This window comes from Falco cherrug, chromosome 12 (assembly GCF_023634085.1).
Source record: "Falco cherrug isolate bFalChe1 chromosome 12, bFalChe1.pri, whole genome shotgun sequence".
Lineage (NCBI taxonomy): Eukaryota > Metazoa > Chordata > Aves > Falconiformes > Falconidae > Falco > Falco cherrug.
This window is the reverse complement of record NC_073708.1, coordinates 432,192-457,695: the sequence shown is the minus strand read 5'-3', so window position 1 is coordinate 457,695 and position 25,504 is coordinate 432,192. Positions and strand designations below refer to the sequence as shown.

Here is a 25,504-nt window from a genome sequence, read left to right as displayed (position 1 = left end):
AAGCACATAACAAAACAGGCTTTTTTGTTCATCCTAAGAAATGGCTAAAAATACATACACTAGTCATAGATATAGAAAGTTAATGGATATCTAATGGAATGCTGTTACTTCTTATGTTCTTGGAAAACAGTCTTTATATATATACTTTTTTTTCCCCCCTTAGATTTGTGATTGCAGTCAGTGAGGCTTCATAGCTGTAGCTGGTAGAAAAAAGGTATTGGCATTTGAGGGCCAAATCTAGAAGTCCTTACAGAGGCAAACACACACAGAATTTGATTCGAGGTGGATACAAGTGAGGTCAAGCATTCATTATTTTGCTGTTCAGTGTAGTAGTTTGTTTCTTTTGTAGCCAGGCTTGCACAGTCCCTCACTCCAGTGGTTTCTGCCTAAAGGAAAAGAAAACAAGGTTGTGCTAGTTGTTAAAAGTGCCTCATGCCTTAAGCAGATACTCTGCTAGCTGCTTTTTCAGGCTGAACTAGATGTTCTCTGTTAACCTAGGTAAAACACATCAAAATTCAGTTATAATCATGAAATGCCCAGTTCAGGTTTGTCCAAATACTCATTAAACAGTTTGAGCCTTCCAAGTAGCTATGGACACACCTGTGAACAAACTGATCCCAATTTACATTTGCTTTGCTATATTGCCATGAAACCATCATAGCACTATGGTTTTAAGTCTAAAATACAAGTTGCAGTAAAAAGTCATGGAGACGGCACCCAACACTAATCCTTGCATGCCAGAAGTGTTCCGCTTCCCACATACTAACTCTGTTGTGTTCATAGGAAACACATTTCTTTTGTATTCTGTACACATTGCTCCTGTAAAGAGAACGAAAGCTATTTGCCTGGTGTCTGGCAGAGTTTCTTCAAGGCTGCTGATCCTCCGTACAAGTCCCATACTAGCAAACCAATTTCTCTATATAAACTCATGTAAAGTCCCATATTTGATTTTAAGCCTGCCCAACATGAGAGAAGTTGTTCAGAGACACAGCTCAAAGAAGAAAGCACTACCCCAGTCTGCCCAGCTGCCTATTGGAGTAGTGATGCTGACAGGATTCAAAGTGAGCACATCCAGTCTTCCATTGGGAAAGAATTTAAAATAGTAGAGTAGAAATTTGAGTAAGATAAGAGCGTAATAAGGGGAAATGAACTTAAACGGTTAAAAGCTCCTGACGAAAGTCTGAGTTAGCACAGCCCTTGTGTTGTTACCTAAACTTTCACGAAAAATTTCCAGTGATGGTCTGTCTTCCGATGAAGTTTATAGATATTCAATCCAATAAATGGATCCTATTGTACTCTAGGTTAGCTACATTCTGCATATTACTTTAAAGTCTTCATACTCATAATTTGAAGAGCCTAATAGTCACCATTACTAGAGTGGAAAATTTAATGCTACTAATTAAAATAGCTATGTGCATGAAGCTTAAAAATACTTTTATTGTTATATGGTTTATAACCTAACTATATCCAATATAAATGAATCTATATATGATTAACTATAGGGCATAGACTTTTTCCATTCTTGATGTACTAATTTTTCTGAAACTAAGTTAAACAAAGTAAATGCAGTACTTTGGAGTGCTACTATTTACATATTATAGCTAATTAGCAAGCACAATAACATAATCCTAGGGGAAAGGTCCACTGGCAACTTAATTAATTATCTTCTATTATTGTGTATCCTGTTAAAACGACAAGCATCTTACGCTGTGTAAGTCATCACAATTTTAATTAGCATACCCAAACCCAATATAAGCATAACTGCTGGTTTTGTCTGTGCTGAGTCCTCCTCAATTTTTGTACATAGGCACCTCTTCAAATCGTTTTTCCACATTCATTTGCTTAGAAATGTAACACAGATGCTGCTTTAAATGTTTTTAATGGAAATACTAATTATATGAGAAGTTAAAAATTAGTTTTATAACTACTGTAGCTGCCGCTGAAATATGTATGTCAGGAAACGGTGGAAGAGTAATTATGGTTGTGATACTAAGTTAACTTGTTTGCTATATACTGTGCTGAACGCATCCTTCTAAGAAAAAGACTCATCTACCCGCACACCCATACACTAGAGCCAACTCGCAGGCTCTCAGCGGGATCAGGACTCCCAGACCCCGGGCAGCCCATTGCGCGCCATCCCCAGGCTTTCAGTGCAGTTCGTGCCAGGGCGGGATGGGGGGGAGCAGCCCCCCCCCGGCAGCAGCAGCTGGCGGTGCTGTCCAGGGTCGCACCGAGGAGAGGGACGGTCCCTTTGCTGCACCGTGGCACCCACTGGGCCCCTTGCCTTTGTGCCCCAAACACAGTGATCTACTTCACTACATGAAATATGACATCAGTTTTTCACTAACTTGAACTACCTTAGTCTGCTAGAATACTTGTCCATTACACAGGTACCATATACAGCCGCAGCAGGGGCTTTATTATTGCACAATTCCTGTTCTGGCTGAAAGGAATGGCATTCAGTGACGGCCAGTACCTGCTAACAGCCATCAACAAGGAAAATCACTCCGACCTTATATTCTGGAGACTGTTTCAAGCTTGCTGAAGCATTGAAAAGGGAGGATACAGTTCCACACCACATTCCCACACGCCATATGACCCCACTATCATATCCTGGAAATCAAACAATTTAATTTCAGAAGGAAGGAACCTGATTCCACCATTAAATGTTAGGCTCCGTTTTGTGGGTATAGAGAGGAGTTTGATACCAGAGGCCACCACCTGACTACACCAGAAAGTTTCTGTTTGAGCCCAGTTAAACCAGGGATTTGGCTTCAAGAGTCATTCATTACCATGATAAATCATTTGCAAAACAAAAAGGCACAAGTACTCCCTGAGTTTCTGGCCTTCAGCCTCAGCGTTTGTTTAGCCCAGGGTATAGTTCCATGTTGTAAAAAACCTTTGTCTTTTGTTCTGCCTTGAATATCTCGCTATGTTAAATGAGACCTTCATGTGAGAAAAAAATCCGCAGAATTAGTCACTTCCATCTCTCTTACCATTCTGTTTATCAGTTGAGAAACTACTTGATAGCTGAATATGTAAATGCTGCTGAACTCCAAGTACTTAGTTATGTTGTGTTGTTATAAAGTAGTATTTTCGTTAACAAGCAGTGCTGGCCTAGCTTGCTTTCATTGACAGTGAAGGGATTTGGACCTGTAAGTCATTCTCAACTGTATCAAGAAAAGGATTTAGAAACAATACACAGTATTGCTATGTCTTTCTGCAGCCCAATTTAAGTTACGACCCTGTTACTAATACTATCATCTTTTTTATTTCTTCTCCTTTGCTGCTAGTGCCTCTGTGCTGCCCTGCCCTCTGGCAGAGCCTGCAGCATCACCTGCCGAGCCCTTACCTCTGCAACACAGGGAGCAGGGAAGGCCAGCAGCAAGCTAGGTCGTAACTGTAAGAGTTTGCCTTGAGAAATGCTGAGGAGAGAGGTATGACACAAATGCTGCTCGTCCAAAGGACTTAGGCACATTCTTCTACTTGGGATTCCCAGCTGGAAGCTCCCTCCTAGAGCTAAGCACCAAGCAAATCCTTCTTCTCCAAACTAAGCCAGACGTTCCCCTCTTTCTGCCCAATACTCATGATCAGAAGATATCCACAAAGATGTGCCAGGTTTACCTCAAGAAACTTGGTATCTCTCGCTTTCAGAAAGATACTCCAGCTGCCTTATTTACTTTAGGCTGGAGATCCGACCCTGGATTTCCCATGCCTGAAGTACGGCTGCTGAAGAACTCCTGCCTTTGGCATTTTTGCTGCCTTAGGTAGATGAGAGCCACGTAGTACATAAATGCAAGAAGATCTATATCATGAGCTGGACACACAGTTATTTACCACTGACAGGACTTGGGCAGTCCTGGCCATGCCCAGAGGCAGTTTGGCACCCAAAGGGCTGGTGGAAGGTGGAACTGTGAGGACCTGAGGCACTGAGTTAGGTGGCAGCAGAACAGAAGTTTTGAGTACCTAATTTTAGATTTAGGCACTTCAGTTAGCTAATGGTCTACCACAGCACAGCCTGAAGTATAGCATACATAGCAATGCCCACACTAACCTTAAACGTGCCCAGTTTAAGCACCAGAGTGGCAAGAGCAGGCAGCAGCGTAAGTTATAAGCCGTTCTGTCTGCATTGCTTTTGCATCGAGCTAATCCAATTAAGCCTCTGTCATTACTTCTTCATCACTACTGTATTCATGATGTAAGATGGCACTGTGTACAGGTACACGAGGAATTCACACTTCCATTTGTCTGCAGCCATAACTTCACACCTGTCATTTCACTTCCAAATGAGGTTATGTGAAAGCTTTACCAAAGCTTCTGTTTTCAACAATGCCAGTCGACATACCACCTTCAACATCAAAGTCAACTGTGGAATGATATACTATTAATTGGGAAGCAAGAATAATTTATTTCAGTTGTGGATTTGATTTTACCCAAGGAAATTAATGGTGCAATATAAAGTAAATGCTACGACTTCAGTATGCAATTAAACATTTTGCTCAAGATCCAGGCTGTTTTAAACTTTTCCTTTTAAACACATTTTTAATTATGAATTGGAAAGAAAATAATTAATACATCTTTTAGTATGAATTTCTGCATACAGGACCAAGCAAGCAAGACAGCATACTCTTTAATGTGACCACGTTTTCAGAATAGACATTAACTGAGGCTTTTTCATGCACAGTTGATTTTGTATAAACTGATTGACACCTTTGGGGGTCGTCTTTCCACTGACTCATAATTTTGCTCACTCTTTAAAAAAGCCTTCTGCACACCCAGTATTCTCTAGTTAAAGCTGAAAATTCAACTCATCATATTTACACAATAAAAAAAAAATCCATTCTGTGTTGTTTTTAATTGCAAATCCTACTCAAGGGACTAATTCTCCTGCTTAAGACGCAGCCCTGTGCCTTCTACTAGAGAACCAACTGCAGTCAATTATGGTAATGAAATGTCAATAAATATAAAAATTTAATACAGCCTGCTCTTGGTGAGTGGCAGATGAGGACTTGCCTCCCAGACAAATTTGCTGGTGCTGCAAATATTAAATGCACCTGAAAGAGTAGCAGGTTGCCTGAGAGCTCTCCAGTAGAGGGATGGTGGGAGATCCAGGCATCTACTGGGTTTTTCCATTATGGCATAATCACTGCGCTAAGGCCACTGCACTGATATTCTTGACATTCAGACATCTTAACTTCTTATTATGAAGTGAATAGCATATTTCCCCCACAAACTGGAACCTCAGTGAGGGATTTTGAGCTCCCCCCCTTAACAATTACAAAAGGGAAATTAAGATGTGAAACTTGTTATTTATATGTGACCAGTTTCTCAATATGAAGTAGTTGAATCCTGTCACTATATTAAACTGCTCTTTAAGTAAAAAGTATTTGAGGTATGTTACTTATATTTTTTTCTTACTATTTGTATAAGTATATATACTTATATATAAAGAAATATGTATGAGTATGTATACAAAGAGAGAGAAATAACAGATGAACTAGAAAGTAGTTTATGAAAGATGGTTTGGCTGGGATTTCCAAAGACCAGATGCTAGTTTTGTCACCAATTTCTTTGGCCCTGAGTAAGCAATTTAAGGCTACTACTTCAGTTTTCCCAGGTGTAAAAGCAAGCAGTGAAACCTACCTCACAGGATACTTAACCATAATCCATTTACTTAACTGAAACATAACCACAGCTTTAAATACTTTGCAGACTTGGAGCAGTGTTATTCTTAATATCCATACAAAAACTGTAACTTCATTTTTCTTGTACAGTTTCCTTCAGTCAATGCCTTGGAACCACTAAGAGTATATATAAATAAAATGTTGTATTAAAAGTCAGTAACCTATTGATTATATTAAGGTCATCACCGGGAGAAGTTATTTTTAGTTCCTTTCAATCATCTCTCTACCTTGTCTGGCGAAAATTTTGTCAGATTTAAAGTCTTTCAGTTTTTTTTCTTGCTTTACTGCTCTTCATACTCAAGCAAAATCAATTCAGTAGTTTTAAAATAAAAAAAACATCCTTCAAAATACATGCCTCAACATATTATTTTTTTTTAAAGAGATTTTAAGGGATCAGTGCCTAGAAAAACAAATTTTTGCAGTATTGGCCCATTTCCTCTGGTGATACCTGGCCATTCTTTATTCACTACTTTATTATGGGGGACCTTAAAGGTGGGATTAGAGCACCAATACCTTTAGACAAATCATTAACCCAACGTGTGTACTTACCATTGTGCTTGGTCTTAGTTTAGAGCCAGACTTGGCTTACGTATGCCTACATGGTGTGGTCAGCAAATTTCCCTGTTGCTGTGGAGGCTCCTAAAAAAGAAAGCTGTTGGTAATATTAGAGCAGCCAGGCAGGAAAAGGCATTTTGAAAATGTATCAATAACCTGGTGAGGTCTTGGCCAGTTGGCCAGGAGTGGTTCATGGCAGGAGCAAGCAACACACCTGGCCATTTCTGCGGGACGGTGGCACCGGAGGGGAATATCTAACCCTGGTGTAAACAGGGCTGAGCTGAAGGCGTTTCAGTTGAAGCAGTTGCTCAGATCACCAGCTCCTGATACACCAGCTGGAGCTGCCCGGTCTGGGAGCTGCCAGCCTGTCTCAGAGTGGACTCGTCCTGGCCCCTCTGCTTTGCCTTTATGCGGCGGCGTTCCCGCAGGCTGCGGTACCTGAGCACTTCTCCGCTGGTCACCATCCCGTGACAAAGCGTGCACATCTTCAGAGTGGCAGGGGCTGGTACGGCCGCGTGCATGGGAACATCCCCATGGTGGGACTGGGCTTAGCCAGAATGGTTGCAGAGTGCAAGCAGTAGGGGGGTTGCCCGAGATCCAAGGATCGCCCAGGGATGTGTCAGCTATAACAGGCTTTGGGTATACTTTACTTGTGAATATCACCTTTTATAACAGGGTGTGTTAATATCAGCTGCCTGTTGGATCTCGATATACAGGTGTCACTTTGGAAATCTCATAAGACAGGTCAGCCTGCCCCGAGAGCAGACGGGCAGCAAGACCAGGGCAGCAGCCCCCCGGTGCCGTCCCACTTCTCTCTGTGCCCCAGGGAAAGCAGCTTGGTGTGGCTCTGCTGGGAACAATGTGCAGCTGGCCCGTGTCACACACCTGCCCCTCTGCCTTTGCTAGCAGGGACAACTCGCCAGGACAAGTCTGTTGGAACCAGCTCCAACAAATACCAGGATTTTGTGTAGCTAAGGAGAACAGAAACCGCCCACACAATACCTCTGCTTCCTGTGGGAACACACCGACATTTCTGGGCTTGAATAGAGGTTTCTGGCCAAGTTACGGACACGGGACCATTTCCCATTAATAACGTTATGTCCTGCTGGACTAATACGCCCAGTGTAGGTGTGAAGCTCATTTCATCAGTCTTGCTTTGCAAGATCATACAATTACAATGAAAACAAGAGACACAAATGAATCAAACGAACCAATATGGGGACAGCTACCATAAGCCTATAAGCTACCATAAGCTCTTCTCATATATAAAGCTTCTACAAAAAGCTAGTACAGACAAACAAGCATTCACAGTGATGTGACGTTTTTTAATAATATTTTCAATACATACCGTTGTACTAAATCTGATTTATAAATAAAATTATCTTGACTTGATAACATCACTAAATTGAGAATGATTCTTTTATCCAGGAGTATCCCGGTTGTATGTAATTGCTTGAAACATCCTAAAGGGATTCCGTGGGTGTGACAACCAGACAGAAATGCAATTCTGTTTTACAGGTGGATTATTCTGTAATAGCATCCCAAGCTGGAGCCACCCTCAACAATCTTATGAGCCATGCACAAGAACTAGTAGCAAAGCTTCGTTCCCTGCAGTTTGATCTACGAGAATTTGTGTGTCTCAAATTCCTGGTGCTGTTTAGTTTAGGTAGGTACACTCTACTCTTCGTACTTAATAATGGACTGGGTTTTTTTCCTAAAAACATTGAAAATATTTTGCTTTTCTTATTTTTTTCCTGAAAAACATGATATCGAAATATATTTAATAAGATTCACAGTAAGATTATTTCTTAAATATCACTTGCAGGAAAATTATGTGTTAGGATTAGAAGTGAGTTTCTATGGAAATTACTCCTAAAACCTATGGAATTTAATAAGTATTACGAGCTTTTTGTGTTTCTGTATGTGATTTCTGAATATTCCAGAACAAGGATAAAATTCTATTAGAAATTCTGGAGAACAGTGGAAAGTACAGATTGCCATGTTTTTCTGTGATATTGAATACAGTTATGTAAAGCAGACGGAGTGGGGATATGGTTGAAATATCTCTCTTTTTCAAAGGCATCTGTGGTAAGTATAAACAATCTTCTTTGCATATGATGGCTGTCACATCACAACCCATAAATCAGGAATGTATCTCACAGTTTTTAAAAAGTGAAAGGAACTCTTAAAGTGCAAATTAATGATAATAGCTTTATGACAGATCTGGCCAGGAAATAACCTTTAAAGAGAAGATTGTTTTGTACTAGTGGAGAGGACATAGAATGGGAAAGATACCTATGCAAGACAAATTAGTTAAACCAGTGCCCTCCAATGAATCAGTCAAGAAAAATCACCAGTGCCAGGAATGAAAAAGGGCTTAGGGAGATGGATTCCTATTGACTCCAGAGGAACAGATTTTCTGCCTGTCCTCCGTTTCAGGTTTGCAGTATGTTGACTTAATAAAGCTGGTCTAAATAAACTTTGGCCAAGTGAATTTCTGTTCAGACAGTTAAAAGGGGAGAGTTAAAAATATAAATCAGGTCCAGAGCCAGCCATACCTCCATAGCCCAAACTCCTATTTTACTCAGAAGACATTTTGTCTACAAAGAGAGTGAACGGTTGAACCAAGCACAACAATGAAAGAAATACCAGCAGCGGTGGCATTTAGTAATGCTTTTCTTTAATTTTCAGTTTTTTTAAAAAAACTTCATAAAGGTATTAAATTCTGCAAATAAATTGTTATAATACAATTGCAACAACAGGTTTGGTTACACTGTAAAGCATCAATTACTGTCTTAAATATGTCCCTCCATGTGGTGTTTATAGTTTGAACCTGCTTTGGAAAATTTTCAGTGAAGCTTTCTTTAAATACAGGGACCATAAAAGATCAATACTTCAGAGGTATAGGACACAGAACATGTAGAAAAAAAAAGAATTATTTTAAAAATTAGAACTATGCTAATAGAATTGATTGTTATGATGTATGTACATTCTGAATCCTAGGAAGAGATGATGGATTTCCCTGGTAACTATTAACATTTTGTATTCAGAGCTTAGTTGCTTTCCATGTCCGAGATTTGGAGAAGGAAAAGCCAGCCATCTGTTACAGAAATTCTGTTTTATGAATTAATCTGATGAATAACAAGAATTCAGTTTTCCTAACTCCTAATAACTGAGTTTTTCAGTCATTAGACAGTGGCACAGAAACGCCTAAAGAGCCTGTAGCTTCCCCCTGATAAAATATTTAGAGTTTTCATCTCAGTTCAGTGATATTTTAAATTAGCTGAATAAGTGAAGTGCATTTGGAAAATTCTCACATTTAGGTGGCCTTTTTGTTTGATGAGTTTCACCAGCTCTTCTAGTACTTTTCATTGATTTAGGAATTGTTCTTACATCTTTAGCTCTCATAATTCTGCCAGGTAGCGTGCCCAACTTCTGAAGCAGTTGGGCAGGAATACCTTACAAATTTTATCCAGTTAGGATAAAGCCAGGTTATCCAGTTTTTTTCTCATTTATGCTACTACAAAAAGAGTAATTCTACTGCTAATAGGAGCCTTGTAGTCACATCACTTGCATATAAAAGTGATGTAGCTAAGAAAGGTTCAACACCTTTGAAACCAATTAGTTCATTAGCTAGCATACTACATAATTCCATTTGCTAATAGTCAAAGCCTGACGTTATTCTGCAAAGAATAAAATATAAAGGTGTTACCACTTGACCCACAGGACTGAAGCAAATATTTAATGAGAATGATGACAAAACCGAAATGAAAAACACAGATACCCTTTCCAGCTAAATACTTAAGTCTGTGCCCAAAAGTATGAATGAATCATCTGGCTGGAGTTAATAAGACACCTCACAACCTAAAAGTGAGTCAGGTTTTGAAGACATTGAAGTGCCTAAGAACGCTGGCAGGCATTCAGCAGGGCTGTCAAAACTATCTAAGCATCAAATCCTACATAAATAACTGGGAGCAATTATTGTACCTAAGTATCTAGGTGCATTTGACACATACCTACATCTCTTAGGCGTCTAAACAGAAAATCGGTCTTAATGCCAAAAATATACCGCTTAATAAAAATAAAAAAAATTCAAAAACCTTAGCTGACTCTCATTGAAAATCTGACCCCATAATGTTTAATGGAATAAAAAGCGCCTCAAGACATACCAGCCTTTTTTCATTTCTGAGGATCTTCACCCACAGGGTTAACCAAACAACTAAAACCTTATCTTATTGTTCTTTAGTATAGTACTTGCTTGAAAAATATATGTCTAATATAAAGCCTCTCAAAGGCAACACAAAGTCAATAATCCGCAGAATTAATTTATTAAGAAGAAGCTGTTTGTTTTTTATAACCGCCCAGGTAGGAGGCTGCCTTGTAAAGCTGTTTGGTATTCATGGCAGTAACGTATTGTCTGTCTCTTCACAAGATGGCAATCTCCTTCAGGGCAAAGAACTTTGTTCCTGCCTTTTTTCCTAACATTTCAGAAGTGATTATCTTAGTAAACTAACAATAAAATAATGTTCAAAACCCAAAGCACTTACAATAACTTTTCAAAACACAAGTAAGTCATATCACTTTTGCTTGCTAGATTTTAAATGAGACAGGTAATTGTTTGTTATCTACTCATCAAAAGTTCCAAAGGGTTTATACAGGAAAATGCTTTTGATTGATGGTAGCATTAAAGAAGATGCTGTTGAAGCTTAGGCAGATGCATATTTATTGTAGCCTTTGTGGCTAGCAGTGCACAACTCTTTCTGCAGCCAGGAAGACTCCACTCCAGTAAGCCAGCCAGCTTTCTCCAGCGGGCCGTCTGGCCCAGCTGGGCCCATCTGATCAACACTGCCAAGTATATAATGGTACAGTTGACTCAGCAATTATTTAATAAGCCAGAATAATTTGTTAACTAGTTTCTTAAGTGTGACATCTCTTTAGTTTAGTTCTACATAGTATTGATATATGTAGAGTTATGTAACTTTTAAATTCCCTCCACCAGTTATAAAAAGCAAGTATCTTTACAGCTAGGTAGTTCTTACCTCTCTGTACATAAAAGTCTTCCTTCATGTACATGGATCTTCATACTTCAGTGACTGTCCGTCTACCCTTGGTGGTTCCTTATGCCATCCTTCAGCCCAGTCACTGCCAATGTCTGGAGAGGAGCAACTTCATCACACCTGAACTGTTGTTCTCAGCAGATAACCACTTCAGCTGAATCAGTCCTTCAGCTCTTGTGCTCTCACAGGTTAAAAAGTCAGAGAACAAATCAAAGAGAATCAGCAGAATCACCACTATCACTCTGGAGATTACCATATCGTGCACAGTACAGACTCAGCTGTGTTTTAGATGGACAAAAGCCTTGATTCATAAGGACATTAAAGCACCAGCAGAGACCCTTCCCTTCACAGCTTCACTGCACCATCAGTGGTCAGGCAATTACTCTTTAAGACATAGGACGTTTGGACAAAATATAAATTCCATCACATTACTCTGATCCACTTTCTTAATCTACAGATCTACTACACTAGTCCATCAGGGTTCCCTTAAAGAATCACAGCCTTCCCAGGAGTCAGTCCACCGTGGCAATTTATCACTGTGTACCTCCTCCCTACACATAAACAAACACGTTGCTTCCCTCTCTCGCTGCACACCAGAACAGCATTACACAAATCAACCAGTCTAATTGACACCTGAGATCACAGTAAAGCAAATAGAAACAGGTCTTGTGACCAAAACTGCCCTTCACAGTTTTGGTTGTGTAGCCTGGTATAACTGCTAAGCCATCTTCTAGTCCCTTCTTCCCTGACATGATCTCTGACGGAAAACTCTGAATTCTGTACCAACATCTGTCTTTGCTGCAAATGATACACCAGATGCTGATTGAATGTTTTATTTGAAGATGAGCTGGACTGCTGAAGCCAAAGCATTTTATTGCAAAGGAGCAACCCATCTACCAGTATGATTTATTTGAAAGTAGTTTTCTATTTAGGTGGCCTAGAAATACCAATTTGTTATCAATCTCCATTCCAATTATCTTGAGCTACTAGCTTGCTTTGAAGTAAACCAGGACACCAGTTCTGATAGCAATTACCCTTGCCAACCTTTTTTTGGCTGAGGGTGACATCCTATTTGTAAACTCCAAAACATACCTGGTTTTTGGTGCGTCATTCCTGTGTTTTCACATACAGAGGTATTATTTCCTTAATTCCAGCTAAGGGAGTGAAGGTAAGCAACATACCATACCTGAGTCAAATTGTGCTTTATCAGCCCATTTTTTTTCACAGTCTGAAGATACATGGATTAAAAAAAATCAGCAGGTGAAGAGATATGGCAACCTGGATTTTCTTGGCTACTTAGTTGCATTTGACACGTTTCTTTCAAGCAAAAAGAACTGACAGAGCCATGACAATTCAGCAACCGTAATCACACGGTGGAAAGTCAGTGGCCAGGCAATAATGGGAAAGAATAAAGAAATCTTTGACAGACCTGAGTGTTAAACCTACTTTTAACACTACTTTATGAACTCATGTCCAAAACATGGAAAGAACACATCTGAGAAAGATGCTGATCACTTCATTGTACAACTGTTTATCAAAATTACCACTAAATGAGAATAAAAGTATCTTGCTTTCCCAAAGCTAACCAAATTGAGGATAATGCCACTTCTTTACCCTAATCCCAGAGTAATAATACACCTAATTTTTCTATAGCATATAACTAGTGCACAATCAAAAAATAGGCCAGGCCTAAAAACAAATACAAACCATTTCTTTGTCTTTAATAATTGCTGGTTTGAAAGAAGATACACTACAGATAGATGTGCTGGTTTTGGCTTAGTTGCTGATTGGGGTTAAACCACAGCAATAGAAAAAGCAAATGTGTCAGTTTATCGCCTGTTTCAATTTTCAGTACCAAATTTGACATTAGTTTGGAAACTCCCTTTTTTGTCATATAACATAATTAAAAATAAATAAAATAAAATAAATAATAATAATAAAAAAAAGAAAATACAAACAGCAGCAAATTGCTGCCTGACATATGCTGTTGAATTCTCCAGTTCTGGGACTGACATAGATTGGCATGCTCCACTGGGGTGAAACCTTGGCCTCACTAAAGCCAACGAGAACATCACATTGCTGTTAGTGGAGCCAAAATTTGCCTCACTGTTTCTATGAGTTGCTTCCTACCATAAAGTTCAGATAATTTTTTCAGCAAATAAATTTGCTAAATGACTAAATTTAAACGATGTTCAAAGAACCAAATGAGTACCTTGCATGGGATATTCTCTATCATCTTCTGATGCAACAGATCTCTTCATTTTACCATCCGGTAGCTTTACAGAGTGGAGACTTAACCTGAAATCAGCCATCTTCTCTTCACCAAAACTTCCCATCTGTCCTACTAGTTTTTATTATCTGAATTCATCAAGGACGTCTCCCACCAGAGCAGTTTGTAAAGTGAAATGCCAATAGGAAGAAAGTTAGACATCCCTTGACCCATGTCCAGGCACTTGTCTGCCTGTGGAGCTAAATGCTAGATTGGGCAGTAGCTGATTGGTACTGCTGCCTTATCGTCGTCAGGACACAGATAAATGTACTTCATTTAATAAATGAAGGCTTTATCAATGGGCAAATAATTGCAGAGCCGCTATTGATCTCACATCTCACTTAGCACGAGACAAGAGGGTCCCGTAGAAACGGTAAACATTTAATCGCTGTGGATGACAAACAGTGGGCTCTTGCTTAAACAACAAACCCAAGCAAAAAAACCCTGTTTTCAAACAAACCAGAACCTTACTTAAGGGTTCAGCAGAAATGCATCCAGAACTGCAAAACTCCACTCCTTTTTCTGTTAAATAAGAAGAATATTAGCAAATTAATATTTCCCTGCTTTTAGTCTCCTTGAAGTGTCAGAGCTGAGATGGGAGGAGGTATTTGAAGTACTAAGCTCCACCATTTGCACTTTTGGAAAAGAAACGTGCCTGTGAAGTTCTTCTTGCAGACAAATCAGGCTGAAATGAAGCAATTTTGAGGCAGACTTTAGCCTTGGAGGGCTGGAAGGAGTCTCCTGCAGACGTGCACCCAAGGAGCAGCAGCACAAAGCCTGCCTGTGCTGTGTTCCACCTGGCTCCAGTAGCTCACATCAATGCAGTTAAGCAACATTCTGGAGCCAAAAAAAAACCCAAACCAAACCTCTCGCATTTTTTAATATACTTTATGTAACATCATTGGTCTATTAGATGTACAGACTAGCCGAATCTCTGCTCCAGTAATCTTGCAATCTAAATATGCAGAAAAGATAAGATAAAAAGCAGCATCAAACAATGATGGAAAATGGGGCTGCACATATTTTCACTTCCACAGTTTTTGCTGAGGATTAAATTTGGGGTATCATGTATGCAGATAGGAAAATAAGCGTATAAGCATTAGCTGGAAGCAATATAACAAAGAATATTGATTAAATTTTTGTAGTACTTATGATGCTTAAATGCACACAAACTAAAAGAAGTATGAAATGAAGGAATTAGTGAGGCAGGGGACTTTATCAGACCAAAAGGAAAACAGGACACAAGACCCAAGAATTATCCAAGAACCAATTCATGCAGGATTATAGACACCTAAGTGTAATACAGACCTAAAGGTATAACCTAGCAAATTTTGGCGTGCAGATCTTTATTGCAGCCTTCTTAATAATCATATTATATTTTCAACAAATATGGATCTGCCTTTTACACTCTCTATTTAATAAGACTGCCCTAGCTTTTCAAAGCACAGTCCACAAATCATGGGAACTTACTAACAAACACGAATTAGCTAAAAAGCTGCTTCTTCCTCCCATTATTCTGATATTTTAGTATCAGAATGAAACTAATTAAACTAGCAGGTGACTGGCTCAAAACACAAGAATTCATTCTTCAACGCAGCATATTATCCAGCTCTGGCACTCCTTGCTCCAAGACGTAGAGGATGTTGAAAGTTTTTGTGGTTATTAAAGTCACATGGAGAACTTAACAGAAGGAAAATCCATCGAAAGCTGTGAAATACAAACCCCACTGCTTCTGGCTGTTGCTAACCTTCAGCTGCTGGCGCCTGAGCGGCTGCTCCTGGGATGCATCGCTCCATGCTTTTCTTCTTCTTACACTATTCCCTAGGGCATCTGCTCCTGTCAAAGATGGGACAGTGGTCTAGCTGGTCCAGAGTGCCAGCACAGCCATTCTCATGCTCTTGTTGGGTAGGTGTGAGCATTTGTAGTTTTCAGGGACTCTATTCTCCTTCCTGTGAAGTGGTCCTGGTGGTTCTCTGGCAGGATACCAAGAAGCCCACAGATAACACTACTTCATCTTCACAAAGCACCTTCAGTCCCGGGATCTGAAGTAGGTGCTATGAATTTGAAGCAAAGAGTATCACACGCCAGCCTCCCTTGGCAAGCCAGCACTGGCCAGTAACGGAGCACTTGTCCAGGGGCAGGCTGGGCTTCACAAATGTGTCCACTTCTTACTCGAAGCGACAAATGGCACTTAGAGTTTAATGCAGTGTTCAGAGTGGTCACTCTAGCCACTTTTACTTTTGATAGTTTGCAAATATACAACTACTTTTGCCCCTGTTTTTTGGTGTTATTTTTTTTAACAAATATGTTATTTATAATATACATGTATAACTGGGCTGTTATTGTGGGGTGGTTTTATTAAATCCATTGGCAGTTTTCTTATATTCTTGTCACTCTTTTACCAAGTGTACTTGTAAGATTGCACCTGGTGAACACCAGATAGCGAGCAGTTGAGGATTCTGTACAATTAGCACTGAGCCAGGGCTTTCAGGCTTCCCCACATTACATTTAAATTTAGAAAAATACTTCCTGCACACTTGTCAAATCCAGGCTTATATCTCAACCCTAATGTCTAACTACAGTAAGCATTGGAGGATAATACTGGCAAAGAAACATTTCCTAAACTTTATGTAATCATTTGGAATTCAGGAAGGATTAATTAGTATTCAGGAGATGTGACTGCTCAATATTTATGCCATAGAGACTTGGCAGAAGCAAATAATGGTACATAAAGCTGATGCTTGTCTTAATTAAATGCAATATAATAGGTGTTGAGGATTTTTTTTCTTAGTGAAGAGAGCAGTTTAGCAATGACCAGATATAACTCATTCTGAAGTTCAGAGTTTAAAACTAATCAATATGTATTTATAACAAGGGAGGGACTGAATATAATTTATTATTAGCTGACAGCTGACTAATAGATAAAACCAAGATTTATTTAAGTATGTTTTTCCACATACTAATTTCTGACAAAATATTTGCCCCCTTGGATTCTTCATTATTTTTTGCTGTACTAACAGTATTTCAAACAGACTTTTTGAAATTAACATCTCATCTTCAGATAGGCTCGGAATGAAACCAGAGAATTTAGAATAAGACATCTAGCTAGGACAATCCTTTCGCTGTGGCAAACTTAATTAATAGTAACATTTACTAATTTTATGATTAGGAATCCTTAACGGCAGATGATTTTTTAAAATGCTCCTTTACAGTATACAATCTACATAGGTGATGATGAACAGGTGCTGACTGGCAGACAGTGCAAGGGTGACAGGCACAATTCCAGTACACCTGCAGCCCAGGCTTGTCTCAAATGTCACAACAAAAAGGTTTGAGAGGAAATATGAAGAAGTTACATAAATAGGTCTGGCATATTAAACACGAGAGGCAGAGCAGAGAAAGCAGAAAAGTACTTGGTCTGCAAAGGTGGTGAGTGGAAAATGGACACGGCACTGCAGGCAAGTCAGAGGCAGGAGACGACCTCGTGGTGCTGAATGACTGATGATGGGTAAGGAAGGAACAGCTACAAGACCTTGAAAGTGAACACAATTTATGTCTGATGTAGCAGGGAAAAGGGAAGATGCAAAAAGATGGGGAAGCAATGAGCTCGGAGGGGTGTCTTGGCAGCACGGTTTGCCAAGGCCAAAGGAGGAAATGCTGTGGTAATTGAGATGTAATAAGGTGAGGCAACATGGTATTTGCTAAAAGTTTAATGTAGTAAACAACAGCTCCTGTGCACATCCCATGGAAGTCAATGAGAATACATCTGCAGGATTAGCTATGTAGTATCAGTTTGGGATTAATTATATTAGAAATAGACAAATTTAAAGGCGAAGGCCACTGTCTTTTGGAAGACCTCATCTCTGGGTATAACGGAGGCTCTGTTTCTTGAAATCTGAAATCAAGATGACTGCTTCTTTAAATTATTATGATACAGCTCAGTCAAAAGTTACAGACTTGTCCAACTGCTGGATGGAGATCTATGGCTTGCATTGAGCAGAAGGCTGAAGGAGGTAACTATGATGATTATACGGGTCCTTTCTTGTCCCCAAATCAGTGAAAGTAAATTTTATAGGCAAGAAGTTTAAATTTATCATGAGTCTCCTAATTTCACAGTTCTTAAAAACTTTTCCCCATCTGCCAAGTTCACATTTAATAACTTCTAATATGAGCAGTTGTCAGCAATCTTATGTAGTCTCTCGCTGCTGTGTGTCCCACATTGCCTTGGGAACTAGGGATAAATCTCTTATTAGCGATGATGAGGGCCAGGAGAACAGTTACATAGGCAGTCTGCTCCTGGAACTTTTTGCTCTTCTCTGGGTCTCAAGCAAAGCAGCCAGGCTCCTCCACCTCCTCCATTCTGCCACTAGAAGAGCTATTCCGCTTTTCTACTTTAATCATCTGGGAAAGTAAAGCCAATGAATATGGACAAAACCTCATTTCAGAATCATCTCATGAGGGATGTTCTCCTTTCATGGAGCCAGCATTGCCCAACAGAGAAATCAACCCTCTTGTCGCTAATTCTGCTTCTGACTCCGTTACTGACTATGGAGCTTTGAAGTTCTTAAATAATATCTCAACTACCCTATCTGGTAAATGGTAACAACAGTTATCTAGATTTGTAAATAGTGGTGAAATCCAGAGTATCAAAGATACTGCCTAAGGTACAACCAAATTGAAACAACATTGCTTGAAATGTCTACAGACACCATAACAAAGACCATTGTTAAAAGGTATCTGATTTAAAATATTTTTAATAGATTTTGGAAAAATTGGATCCTTTCCTTTATAATTTACTTAACATGAAAGTAGCTCATTGCTGAATTTTCATATTAAGGTCAAAAGCAGTGCCAATATTTTGAAAATTCACCCTTTGAGAGGCTATTTTTAGAAGTGAATTTTAGCACATGCAAGACAAAGTGGATTTTCTTTCGCCTTATTCTTCTATTTCTCTGCTTTTTTCTGCTTTCTTTATAGAGAAACAAAAGCAAAGACATATTCACTTTACTTTATCTGCTAAACCCCATAGCAAAGTCAATTAAAAATCAGTCCTTAAATTTCTTATACATGATAAATGATGGTGTATGGAGTGACGACTTTGATGAACAGCCATTTGCTCCTGAGAACACTTTTTCAGTGAGCTGACAGGTTTTAGTCCAGCCTCCCATGTAGGTTCCACACATCATCCAGGCAGTATGGAAGAAACTAGGACAGCGTCTAACAGGTACACTTTAAAATGAAATCTCCAATTAATTATTTTTGTGGAAAAAAAACCCCACATAATATAAAAGGAATAAAATACAAATGCTGGGGTTATAAGGTATAGTTAAGAATTAAATCAGTATTTTTAATAAATAATCATTCATTTCAGCCCTGGGTATAGGAGTCATGAGTGATATAATTCTTGCAAGAATTCCAGAGATAGCCTCCTGTTTCATAGCTGATCTTTTTTTTATAAACTACACTAAATTATAGAGGAAATTTAATAATCACTGTTGATTTGTCCTGAATTTCATAAAAGGCAATGAATGATGCAAATTCATCTCTCACGTAACTGTTGAGTACAATGGTATTATTTGATACCTGTATATGATCCAGTCTGATCATTACTAGTTTATGTTGTCTGCTTGTCTGCAGCTGCAAGCGACAGCAAAAAAGATTAACCATCTTCAGCAAGTACTTTTTCTTTTCATGTTGTTTTTTTCTAAAATGCATATTTTACAAGGTTTTGAAATAACAATAGGATTAGATGCTTGAGAGAAAATTAGGTCATATATTTGTTAGATACAAATCTCGCAAGTAATTAGAAACATGGGTATCAAGCAATATTTGTATTCTGTACTGCTGCCTTTGTGTGGAGATAGTGGGGATTTCAGAATAACACAATCATTGTGCTCTGCAGTTTTTCCCTCTCTAATATGTTTATGGAATACTAGTAAGTATGGCTTTTCAACAGCTCCTGTAAGGGGGAAAAACTACCTGCACGTAACCCACATTTGCATATGCATCTACCTTCGGAATACTTCTGTAATTTCTGACCCATTTTTAATATACGTTTTAGTTGTTTAAGGTGCAAGTTTGAATGTGTTATATATGTAACAGAGGAAGTATGGGATTATATAGAATCTTTTTAGCTGCTGTTGGCAGAAGTGTTTATCTCTGGCTACTTTTGTTAGCCAAGTTTTCCAGCATATCATGGGAATAAATGGCTATATATTAAGATACAGACAAATTAATGAATATCCTTAATCTTGGAGCCAGTGAGACCACCCGATAATCTTAATTGGAACATGTGCTCAAATGCTTCACTGAATGAGGAAAGTGTTAAAGGAATATAATGGCTAAATTTACTTTGCAGTGGTAACAGACAACTTACTAAATACTTTTTAAACCAGAACATATAGACTAAAACCTGTTCCTCAGGTATTTCTAGCTAAACCCACACATTCCAGAAGCCTTTACCTGAAATTTTATGTATGGGTGACGGTCAGCCATTTACTGGAGATGCACTGTAGACCATGCTAAATTCCCCTTTTTCTCTTATCCCTTTTCTACTTGGGCAAGATTGGACACCGGAAGAGAACTGAAGTAATGGCTGTCTCCGAGGGAGTTAAAATAGAGAGGTGACATGCTATAAAGAAGCAATGAAAAGAAGTAGCAGGAGAATGACATGGGAGGCCAGGGGGTGGAGGGGAAGGATCTGGAAGAATGAATGGAGGAGAGCGGCAGAGGAGAGAATATCTGGGCAGAGCAGGGGCCAGAAGCAGTCAGTGAAAATGAAGGACAGCGGTGATGTGGATCAGAGGAACAGAGAAAGACCGGAGGGCCTGAGGTAGGAAAGGAGTCAAGAAAACCAGGGGAAAAGGCCAGGAAGGAAAAAGAAACCATGGAACTGTGATCAAAGCCAAGCCAGAGGTGGAGAGGGAGGAAACAGAAGCAAACAGAAAAGAAACAATGAAGGAAAATTCAGCAAGAAGCTTTATGGCCCAGCCTTGAACGCAGCTGTGATCGTGAATTGGGAGGCAGAAAGGGACTGTGCAGAAACACTTCTTCCCAAGCTTGTGGCTTGGAGTGTGTCCCGATGACTTCTCCTGGCAGGAAAGGGGAGGGGGGTGAAAACCACTGTAGGCTCTGGCAAAGCTGCTACCAAGACTGGGTGAGCCTCTCAGAGCAGGGGTTCCGTGGATTACTCTGGTCCTGTGCAGAGTACAGGACAAACTGAAAGAGTAAGCTTCAAAAGAGTTCACAGTGCTTGCAAAAGTTTAATTTGCACATGGCCATTCCCGTAAGCACATTTTAAGAGTTCTTTATAAGATTATTCAAAGATTGATGAGGAAAATCCTACATTTAACATCATCTCCAGTACTGGAACAGTTTGATGTGTATTATAACCATAGTGCACACCACCTTTGCTTGCCAGGTGAAGAAAAGTCTTATCTCAAGAAAGAGAAAGACTTCAACATCAGAGGTGGGAACAACACTACAACAGCATCTTTCCACTCTCCTAACACCAACAATTGTAATAGAGATCAGTGAAGCGCTCAGGACAAGATAGATGATGCTATCCAGTCTTTCACTAGGGGAAAACCCATAGCCTAAGCAGAACAAATGATACCAGCTGTTCTTCAAGCTCAGTCCAAGGCAGGCTGGATGGGTGGTAGCTTGGGAAGGTCCTTCTCTCTTGTCTAAGTCCATCTCATCTGGGAGACACTTGGCTTTAGAGAACGGAGTCACCAGCAAGGTCGAAAAGGACTGGTATCAGATTCACATCCCCTACAGTGCTGGAAAACACATGGCCCACTGAAAACATTCTTTCAGAGGGGAACATTGCTAAGAGGTTACTGTGAGAGTGGTGTCGTCCAGACTGCACACTGTGCTCCACCTGGCCAGGTCTTACCTGCTGCATTTCTTCCTCCCTTTCTGTTTGGATACAGAGGAAAAAAGACCCTCAAAATTAATTAAAACCATAGCTAAAACTACCAGAGGTGAGCCAGGGAGTAAAGAGGGAACAAAGCAATTAAGAGCATTCCTGCTAAAAATTCACTACGCATGCTGTAAAATTCAGAGATCATTGTGCCCCTCAAACACGCAGCAGAGAGAAGGAGGCACTTAAAAAAGCTTTCAATTACTTACGTGCCTTTGGCTCCCTTTCAGGATGCTGTGGAACTGGAAACAGCAGTGGTAAATGTATTTTCTCTGCATTTGCCTTTCTTGACAAAACAGCTCCAATATTTTGATCTCAAGAATAATCAGCTCTTTTGCATTTCCTTTTCAACTAACCGCAGACTTTTGTAAGTTAAAAATTAATGACAACTTCTCTCTTTTTTTTTTTTTTTTTTTTTTAAAGAAAACCCAAACAAACCTTCTGTGCTTAATTCTGAGGAAAAAATATTTTTCCTACAACCTTTAAGTATTATTTTCTTTCTCCCTCCTTCTCCAGTAACACACAAAACGAATTCCACCACAACAAAACAACCTGGCTTGTGGAAACCATTATTTTGAAGATGAAACATTGTGTGGTGTCCTTTACCACTATTACGGGCAGTCAGTCTGTTAGAACATATTGGGCGATTATAGGCTAGTCTTTTCAGAGAAAGCCATGGGTTTCAAGTTAGCACTAACCATCTATCAATTCTTGAGATTATGCCATGATTTACTGTCACAGCATCATGTATTCTCTGATTTTCTGCCTCCTGTGAAACATTGTGCTTTCCTTTTCTATTGATGTATCAACTATAATAGTTACAAGCAGCTACAGAAAAATCAATAGCGGACTTTCATTACTGTGCACATAAGGAGTACCATGCTGTGAGAGCACCTAGCTGTTAAATAGTCACCAGCAGTAAGGTACACTATAAATGTCTGTTATTTTGGTCAAAATGAAGAATGTCTGAATTTGAAACAACAAATAGCTAGGATTTTTGACACCACTGGATTCTATGTCAAGTTTTTCCAGTACGTGATTTCTTTTCCAGGTGTCAGGTTTGATTTTTATTTTCTGTGCTGGGATCTGTGTGATTTTTTTAAACCTGAAGCTGACACAGGAAATTAATATCAAAATAAATAAAGTATTGCTGGGCTGGGCTTAACTGTAAACTCATTAGGGTTGGTTGGACAAAAGTGGTAAGAATTGTGTTCATCTTTGTTGAACTAGTCTATATGTTACAAGTCAAAGTAAGCTGACTTTGATTAAGGTGAACAGACTGATAATCTCTATGTTAAACACGTCAGCAGAATAGAGGTGAAAGTTACTGCAGGTGCAGAGGTGCTCCTAGGGCTATGCACTGGGAGAAGCACCGCGCTGCTTTTCAACACAGTTTGGAAACAATAGTATAATTTTTGGTTTAAATGTACTTATTTGCCTCTGGGAACAATTAACTTCCAATTAGTACACACGTGAGCGTATTGCCTTGAACATGTCCAGGACATTGGGCATTTCAGGCTGTTCCTCCAGCAAGTGGGTGGGCAGTCCTGCTGCAGGAGTTAGCTGCTACTTTGGCATTTTGAGACTATGGTGATCACAGCGATAAAGGCACTGTTTGTTGCTGCATACCTTAGATTTGAAAGCCTGTGTGTTTCCATGAAACTAAAGCACAAGGATGTACATGTGTACTTACATGAATTATATCCTGCCAAATGCATATCCCACCGTCTGCCATGGCCGCAATGTTACAGGAAAGCACTGTTTCTTGCCTGGACATAACTTTCAGGAAAATTAACTTTTAAAGTAAGAAATCCAAATCGCTTTTCCAATTTTCATAGTACTAACTCATATAACTTTTACCATAGAATGAAAAAAGAGCAGAAATTCCATTCCAAATGGCAATTTATGGTCCAGTCTGGAAAAAATACCTACAGGTGGGGAATGACCCCTGCTTTGAAGAGTGCAGTGAAATCTAGCCAGAACCAACCTTAATCCAATGAGCGTTGATTTAGGTGGAGGTGGATCTAGAATTAAAAATCCTTCCAGATCCCAAGCAATAAAGGCAAAAGACACAGTCTGTATGATATCTCAATAAAGCACCACCGGGACCCTGAGGATGTCACTGGTGGGGCGAGCCCAGCCAGGGCAGGAAAAGTGCACACCTGTTTCCAGGAGGCCAAGCTCCGGCACGTCCCGGAGCCTCTCCAGCAGACCCTCACACAGATGCTGCGCAGTGCCAAAAGCACACTCGCTCCCTCCATCTGCCATGTGGCATCAGGGGACAAAAAACTACCTCTGCCCTCATGCAGGGAACATGAGGTTTTTTTGGCACCGTGTTAGGGGCAGCTCCAGTCAGGGGTTAAATGGGATCTGCAGCCTTAGTTCATGCTCGTCATGTTAAACCTCTGCCTGTGTTGTCTATGGAAACATCTCTTCCACATCTGACCAAACATTTGAGTCTGAGCTGAGCAGTGAGCACAAATCTGGACCTTACATGAGTTATTTCTGCTGCTCCTTACTGAGCAACTGAAATGTTAAATATGTGCTGAGACACTACCTTACCTGAGAACATCCAGTCCTTTCTGATGAGGGTTTCTTGTCAAGGAACCCGAGGTAGCTGAGAAATAAAGCTCTCTTCTAAGAGCCTCATACTTGAACTGTGGGTGTAACAGTATTTCCTCTGTTCCACGCTTCTCTACCCTGTCTAACCGATGAGTAACCATGTTGCCAGAGGGACTTTCAGGTGGGCTTTTCTTCAGCTTTCTTCTGTGTATGTTTAAAAGTGTAAGCAATGAGGCTGAAGAACAGTGGTGTACACATCAAGGCCTTTGGAAAGAGTCCAAAGGCTGACACACATCTGGGTGCGTCTGCGGTGTCCCCTGTGTCCCAGCCCTGACACTTGCAGAGTGCCAGTGTAGTTGCAGATGTTTGGCTTTGGGTTTCTGTCACTCTTGTTTGCCAAAGCACTTCCACAACTAAGTGCAGGCATACATCACAGTGAAAAACGAAATTTGCAGCTTCCATTCAGACCCATAGATGGTGTCAGAAGCAATATGCTTTGAAATTCTGCAGCAGACAATTACTTACCTTAGTTGTATTTACTGTCCATGAAAACAAGACCCAGGCTACAGGAGAGCTAAGCATTTTCTTTTCCCACCACCTAGCAGGAGGCCTGGGGGCCTGGGCCAGCCAGGGGGACAGGGCCACCAGCTCTGCTGTCATTCAGTGAGGAGCACCGCTGCATGGTGCGTTTCATTTAAGCATATTCATGAGCCGTTGCAGTCAGGCATGGCAATGATCTAATGACTGATACACGCACTTATATGATGGGACCAAATTCATCAGTGTTTTCCATCTAAGACAGCAAATTTAGTCAATGCTAATTTGATAGGGAACTGAAACAGCATCTGAAAGACAATGGCTTCAGTGTACCATTAATGGTCTCATGAGCTGTCTGCAGGTACATTTACATAGGAAATAATTGTAACTGCCCAGAGTAGAGTCTAACTCTTCTATACAATAATAGTAAAATTCAAATATTTGGCTAACAGGCATCATATATTTGTTGCTGTTGCAGTGCTTTCAGCACCAAGCAATTCAATGAATGCATTTTACTTTATATTATTTCAATACAATTATATAAGAAAATAGTTCTTTTACTAATTTCCACCCCCATATCTCAGACAGGCAGAGGTGACTATCTTTTTCATGCTCATTCTAAACTAAAGTCAGCTTCCACTGATACAGCTTAGTTCAGTGAAAGAAACCCTGTTAGTGCAAATATTGGCACATAAACCTATTAAGATCATGCCTTTAAGTCTCAAACAAGAGGAAAAACATGTTTTTGAAATCAATATGTCTGAAAGATGACTGGTTGATTGTCTCACACTAAGCCTTGTCTCAAAATAGTGCAAGACTTAAAACTGAATTATTTGTCAATTACGTTGACAGAAAGTTATAGTATTGTACCTCTTAGCATATTAACAAAACACCTTCGCTTAACTATATTTCCTTC

The 25,504-nt window shown here is 39.7% G+C and overlaps 1 protein-coding gene and 1 long non-coding RNA gene across 4 annotated transcripts in view; one reads left to right on the top strand and one right to left on the bottom strand.

Annotated features, from left to right (window-relative positions):
• Positions 1-25,504, top strand: part of NR5A2 (nuclear receptor subfamily 5 group A member 2) — a 96,537-nt gene that overhangs the window by 58,018 nt on the left and 13,015 nt on the right. For all 3 annotated transcript variants that reach the window (XM_055724426.1, XM_055724424.1, XM_055724425.1), the window contains one exon: positions 7,758-7,905. In XM_055724426.1, the coding sequence (XP_055580401.1) occupies positions 7,758-7,905 (148 nt within the window). The remainder of the gene's footprint in view (positions 1-7,757; positions 7,906-25,504) is intronic.
• LOC114016093 (uncharacterized) lies at positions 262-18,186 on the bottom strand. Its single transcript, XR_003560374.2, has 3 exons — positions 11,279-18,186; positions 6,234-6,323; positions 262-386 (listed from the first exon to the last, which is right to left on the bottom strand). It is a non-coding gene; the product is annotated as an uncharacterized LOC114016093 (long non-coding RNA).